The sequence below is a fragment of the Helianthus annuus genome, chromosome 9, assembly GCF_002127325.2.
Source record: "Helianthus annuus cultivar XRQ/B chromosome 9, HanXRQr2.0-SUNRISE, whole genome shotgun sequence".
Lineage (NCBI taxonomy): Eukaryota > Viridiplantae > Streptophyta > Magnoliopsida > Asterales > Asteraceae > Helianthus > Helianthus annuus.
The window spans coordinates 132691073-132698582 of NC_035441.2; the positions used below are offsets into that span (position 1 = coordinate 132691073).

A 7510-nucleotide genomic window follows, 5' to 3' on the forward strand; every position below is an offset into this window, starting at 1 on the left:
GAATCGAAATAATGAAGATGCCCGGAAACTTACGTATGTTGAGTTTCCAACGAAATTCTGTTGGAAATTAACAGGTAGAGAATGGGCACCACGTAAAAGAAAACTGTTACAGATCGGACACATTCATTCTGTTTCCCCTGCTGTGGGTGAACCGTATTTTCTTAGAATTCTGTTAAACAAAGTCAAAGGACCAAGATCGTTTGAAGAAATTAGTACTGTTGATGGTCAGTTGTTTCCAACTTTCAGGGATGCGTGTTACGCTATGGGTTTGTTAGATGATGACATGGAATATATTGAAGCTATTAAAGAAGCCAGTTTTGCGGAAGATGGTCCTTATACTCGTGCACTATTTGTTACTTTGCTTTTGTCAAACATATTATCAAGACCTGAATATGTATTTGAATAAACATGGAAATACTTGGGTGATGACATTTTATACAACAGAAGAAAAGCAACAAAGAACAAAGGTTTGTTTTTAATATATTACCCAAAACATTATTCCATACATTTTATTCACATTTTTTATATTTATTTACTTTTTTTCCTTTCAGAACTTCTAATGTCGGATGAGAGATTGAAGAACCAAACATTGGTGGAGATTGAAAAGTACCTGATTCGAAATGGTTCGTCATTGACACGATGGTCAACCATTCCTTATCCTGATTATGCTTCCTTTGCTGTTGGAAACAAATGTTTGGTTGACGAAGAACTATCTTTTGATATTCCTCAGATTCAGAGCGAGTTAGTTACTCTAAAATCTTCACTGACTGATGAACAACTCTCCGTTTATAATCAAATAATGACAGCCGTCGAAGGTGACAAAGGAGGTGTATTTTTTGTTTACGGATATGGAGGCACAGGTAAGACATTTTTGTGGAAGACGTTAGCCTTATCTGTTAGGTCTAGAGAGCAGATTGTTTTAAATGTTGCTTCCAGTGGTATTGCTTCGTTACTAATGTCAGGAGGTAGAACGGCCCATTCTAGATTTCACATCCCCATAAATTTAGATGAGAATTCTATGTGTCACATAAGGCCTGATGGTGCTGTAGCTTACTTACTTAAGCATACTAGGTTGATTATATGGGATGAAGCACCCATGGTACACAGACATGCGTTCGAAGCTTTAGACAGAACATTTAAAGATGTGTTGGTCGATAAAAGCAATCGTCAGTCGGATGGTTTGTTTGGAGGTAAAGTAATCGTGTTTGGTGGTGATTTTAGACAAATTCTTCCAGTTATTCCAAACGGAAGTAGGCAAGAAATTGTGAATGCTTCGTTGAGTTCATCGTATATATGGTCCCAATGTAAATTACTTACTTTGACCAAAAACATGAAATTGACTATCGGTGCTTTACAATCTAGATTGGAGGAGACACAGAAATTTGCCAAATGGCTTCTCGATATTGACGAGGGTAAAGTTGGAGGGGACAACGATGGTGTGGCAATTGTACAAATACCTTCTGATCTTCTAATCACAGATTCTTTTGATCCCATTGAAAGCTTGATTCAATTTGTATATCCATCGGTTTTAGAAAGATATATGGATCGAGATTATTGTTCTGAAAAGGCGATTCTGACACCAAAAAATGAGGTCGTACATGAAATAAATGATCGATTGTTATAGTTGTTTCCTGGTGAACCAACACAATACCTAAGCTCTGATAGTATATGTCAAACGGAACAAGTTATAGATTCCTTCCAGCAGGAGTTGTATTCACCTGATGTCCTGAATGGTTTAAAGATATCTGGTTTACCAAATCATCGTTTGGTTCTGAAAGTCGGTGTTCCAATTATGCTTTTTAGGAACATTGACCAACAAAATGGATTATGTAATGGTACAAGGTTGCAGGTTACATTTCTTGGAAAGAGGGTTATGGAAGCTAAAATTATATCAGGTGCTAATGTTGGAACTAGAACATTCATTCCAAGAATTAGCATGATTCCGTCAGACAAAAAAAATACCCTTTGCTTTTCAACGACGACAGTTTCCTGTTGCTGTGTGTTTCGCTATGACAATCAATAAGAGTCAAGGCCAGTCTTTGTCTAAGGTTGGACTTTTTTTAAAAGAGCCAGTTTTTACACATGGGCAATTATATGTAGCATTATCAAGAGTTAAATCAAGAGAAGGGGTGAAGATGTTAATTCTCGATAAGGATGGGAAACCTACAGATACTATAACCAATGTTGTTTATAAAGAAGTGTTCACACACTTATGATAAGTTTTTTATTTTAATTTTTATTATAATTACTTTAATAAAAGGTTATTCATTGGTTGAGATTATTATGTATTATTATGAACATACTTTAATTATTTGATTGGTTTAGTAATTTTCCATATATTAATTTAGTACAAGGTTATCATTAAATCATATATTTTTATCTACATATAGATTCTAATCATCAGTTATATGGACTCATTTTTAACACTTGATTAAAGCCCAAAATGGATAACCCGAACCATCCATGTGGATCCTATTTAAAGTATTTTCATCTAATGTTGGAGAAATGATATGTTTTCTTCTTCGTTCATTGCACAAATTTATCTATAAAGAAATTTAACTTATTTATATAAATTTAATATAAAAAATGAAACATTAATATACATAGTTTAAAAAAAAGTTAACAGTTTACAAATTCTCTTAAATAAGTATTCATAACTACACACTTGGTTAAAATTATATAAAGATTTAGAAAATATAAGAGTGTTGTTGTAACTAATGGTTAAATTCTTATCAATATTGTCACACTTGAAATTATAGTGGGTGTAGATGTAAAAATGTTAAATGACGGTTGTGTAAATATATTGTATATCCTTACATCAAGTACCTAACCGTTTTATATCATAGTTTGATTAATATGGAAGTTAGACAACTATATCAGCTGTAAAGATTAAAGATTAAACATTAACATATAACAATCACAACATAAAATAAGTTATATACCATTTCGTAGTCTAAAAAGGTTTACATCAGCTAATGTTAATACATTCAAAAAAGATTATAAGATAAAGATGCAAAATGATGTTTCTAAAGTAGCCAACCAACAAAATTAACACAAACCCAATTTATGGTTATATTGTTTATAAAGTGCGAAAGGAACTACTTGACAACATTCTTCAGAATTAATATGTTTTGAACTGGGCAATAAACAAACGTGCACTTAGCAGGAGGATTAATACCATTTGGTTTCGTAAATTTCGTACGCCATTCCGAAGCCTCATAGCGAAAACCACCACCGTGTTTTTCAGCACGAAATGAAATCAACGTATTCACTCCAGCCAAGTTCTGGACGTACATCTCCATAGTTATGTCAATTCTGGATACTTCAGCAACATCGGCATTAAGACGCTACGATAAATAATTAAAGCAAATATTAGAGTATGATCTATACAACATGGCAAAATTAAATACTAAAAACAAATTATGTTTTTATACTATTTTAGATATAAATAATACGAATATTAACTTAACTTATAAAACGCCTGTCGTACTTCCATTCAAACTCAATAGGATGGTAGTCCGGATCAACCTTCCTATCTTCTTCAGAATCTGAAACTTCAACGTCTTCCTCATCAGACATTCCATCGCTATCAGAGTTAGTTATAATGGAAGAAACATCAGCAGAATCATCATCCATGGATTCATTATAATCTGGATCAGATTCATCATCATCGTTTTCATGATCGGTTTCAGCATTGGTGTCTTGTATTTCAATAATTGAAGGACCTGGTTTATGTAGGTTTACAGCAGCAAGCGTGTATACACCCTTCGGCACAAGAACCTCACAACCATTCAAGTCATAAACAATCAGCTAGAAATTTTTTCAAAAATGTACCTCATCACAACGTAATAGTCCGGGTATATAGGTACGTAAGAAACAACATTGTCCCATCCATCGTAAATAAAATACACCTTAAAATCCCGGTCTTTATCAATCATCACATCAAAACTGTCCCACAAATTAACATGGACCTTGAATGTTAACTTGCGAATACATGGTAAACGTATTGTTCCTTCAACGAAATCAGCAGGAATGATCTGCGTATAATATTAATCCTGGTTATATAACTTAAATTTGTTATTGAAAAACATTAAAAAGTAAACTTCGTATACTAACCAAATTATCATTTGACTCTTGTGTGAAGCATTGGCAAAAGTACTCGACATTGCTTATCGTTTTCTCCATAGACATGGAGGTAAATTAGGAACATTAGATCCAAAGATTGGATGCGGTTGCATCTTCTTAAAGGGTGTTAACAAATACGAATATAAGTCAATTTGCTTAAACATCAGAAAACAACCCTCCGTAAATGATAGTTTAGCTACAATATCTTCCCAACCATCCATGAACACAAACGCACCTTTATGCTTAGTAAAAAGAACTTCAAATTTCTTACCGTTAACACATTTGATAACGGCTTGATTGTTTGGTTCAACATTCATTAGAAACCTGTTGCTATATTGATATAGTATTTCCTGAAAAAAAAATAACATGTATTAAAATAAATAAATGAGGAAAAAATATTGTACTTAAAAGATTCATAAACTTACCAGATATTGAGAAGAGTCGGATGAAAATATTTTATAAAAAGACGTCATACTGATCTGCGTATGAACAAACATGTAGTACTTAGAATAGGAGCTCCGGTGAATAAAGAACATTATCAATGTAATGACCATAATCCAAAAAAAAACATTCACATAACAAAATTATATAAAACAATAACCATAATGCAAAAATAATTATGATGCATAAAAAAATCAAATGAATAGATCAAGAAACTAAAACCTAATAACATCAACATGCACTATATCATAAGAGAAATCTAACATACACTTACTAAGATAACATTTTCCATATGAATAATACAAAGTAATCGGTTACACTAAGACATCAAATAAGAAAAATTGTTCAAAATAACACATAAAAAACACAGCCGCCTATAATAAATGGATTTAAAAACATCATAAACACTTGTGACATAAAAATATAACTTCTTCTTCAATATCAAGAACCAAAACAAAATCGACAAATGGATTGCAACATTTAACCAAAAGATAGTACACAACTTCAACATCGCATTTGTTCAATCATACCTTTAACATGTCTATTATCATACACTGCATGTAATACATCAAAATAACACAAATCGTTGAACTAAACACTTAAATAAACAGCCGACGATGATAAATAGATTTACAAACATCAATAGAAAAGAAAATCGACATTAGAAAGAAGAAAACTTCAAAATCAACAATGGATTGCAAGATTTAACAAAAACAGAGTAAACCAACTTCAAAATTTAAGTTATTCAATCATACCTTTATGATCCGATTACTTGAAGAAGATGAAGATGTTGATGTAACTGATGAAGACGAAGTAGTTTATGGGGGAGTGTGAGAGGATCTTTGAAGATAAAGAAGACAAATGATGTTAGAAGATTTGGTGAATAAAATAAAAGAATTATATATTATCCATATTTACGGGTCGGTCTAATTAAAACAAGGATCCGCGAGAAATATATAACGAAACCAATATTAGTATATTACAACTGATTAATTTATAATTACTTAATTCAAATTTGAATAATAAAATACAAAATATATAACGAATACACATTAACATTTATAAAGGAATTACCATATTTAATTTTGAATTGGCTTTTTTATGTTCCTTCAAATAGACTCAATTTGATCTTATATATAAATAATACATAGCATATTGAATTATAGATTTCAACTTTTTTACATAATGGTTTCTCTTCCTTTTGATATTTTACTTTTTGAGATTTTAATGAGGCTCAATGATAGATCTATTGATCGCTGCAGATGTGTATGTAGAGAATGGTGTCACGGGCTATCATCATGGGAGTTTGTGTGGCGACACTATTCTGAAAATTATCTGGTAATATATTATTGTTGTGTTTTAGTTATCTTGAATTTAAAATACTTTTTATCAAACATTGTTCTTATTAATTCAAAATTATTTACCTTTATGAACGCATGAAACTCTATTGGAGGATAGCCCGTCGTTGTATAAAGTAGTTTATACAGAATATTTTCCTCCTGAAATGTATCGCAAAAGAATAGAAGATTACGATGAATTGAAGGAAGATAAAATGACTAAGGATAAAGAGAACATCAGTGATGATGTGCAGAAGAATGAAAATGGCAAACGCACTATTAGTGAAGTGAATGATGTTGATGCTACATTGCCTACCTCTACTTCAAAACGTATGTTCTACATAGGCAACATTGGTGATAAAGACAATTAGTATTTTCGAACATTTGAGTTATGGGTTATTTGTTTGGAATAATAAGTGTTTCATTTGTTTGAATAAGAATTTCATTTTTTATGTTTTTTGTATTTAACACAAACATTTGTATTATGCTTTCAAAGAATCATTGAAAAAATAATAAGTCAACCGATTAAATATTTTAAATCAATTATACAATAAAGGTCAAACAACCTATTGAGCATTAGAATAAATGCGGACTATATTTAGAAAGAACTGAAAGCCAATTAATTACAGCATCCCATTATTATTATTTAAATATATGCATATATTTTACCAATAACATAAAAAGTAAATTCGGCCGTCAATTTAGTTAATATAAAATGTAAATTTTGGTTCTTTAAATATGCAAGTTATTAAATTGATGTTAAAAATTATTAAGTATATATAAATGTTGAGTTACAGTTTCTTAATTATTATAATTATAATATAGGTTTTAAATTTTTAAAAATATGAAAAGATACTTTCAATACTTATACAATCGATGGTTCATTAGTTCATTTTTAAATTTGATATTCTTAAATACATAATTAATATGAATTTTCCATGCTTGGATTAATTCCAAAAACTAATATTTTTTTAATATTTATAAATTACGTGTATGAATACGTATGTTAACAGAATTGTATAACTATTTCTAAAAAATATATTTAATATGAATTTTCGAAATCCAACCATAAATACAATCATCTTATTTATTTTATGTATTATATCCTAATATATCAATTTCAATTAAACAACTTCCTAAATTAAAACTTTATTATAAATACATGTTCAAAGTTGTTAGAAATTCATACATTAGAAGAGGAAATTCTGTATTTGAGGTTGAATTGAGAAGGTATGAATTTATATTTTTTACTCTAATCTACAAGAAGTTTATTAATTTATTAATTCCAATTTTTAGTTTCTGTTGTTCATATAAAAAAAACTTTTCGTTGATATTTTGTAGATGTCAACTGATGAATTTATCATAAAGACTCCTTTGAGAAACATATATGACCTTTGGCAAATTATGAAGGTTTGTATAAATTTGTATAATGCCAAATAATGACAATTTTTTTTGTTTAAATTAATGATTTTCGTATTTTTAAATTTATACAGCCTCAATTTGTTATCATACTTGGTACTATTAAGGCTATAGATAAGCATTTTGGTTGGCACTATATGGAGTGTCCTAAATGTTTAATGGAGGCGGGTACAGATTTTATAGACTGC

At 30.2% G+C, this 7510-nt stretch overlaps 1 protein-coding gene across 1 annotated transcript; it reads left to right on the top strand.

The window, feature by feature from the left end:
- The first annotated feature begins 559 nt into the window (after positions 1–559).
- Positions 560–1624, top strand: LOC110876400. Its single transcript, XM_022124573.1, has one exon. The coding sequence runs from the start codon at positions 560–562 to the stop codon at positions 1622–1624; it is 1065 nt and encodes a 354-aa protein (XP_021980265.1).
- The last annotated feature ends 5886 nt before the right edge of the window (positions 1625–7510 follow it).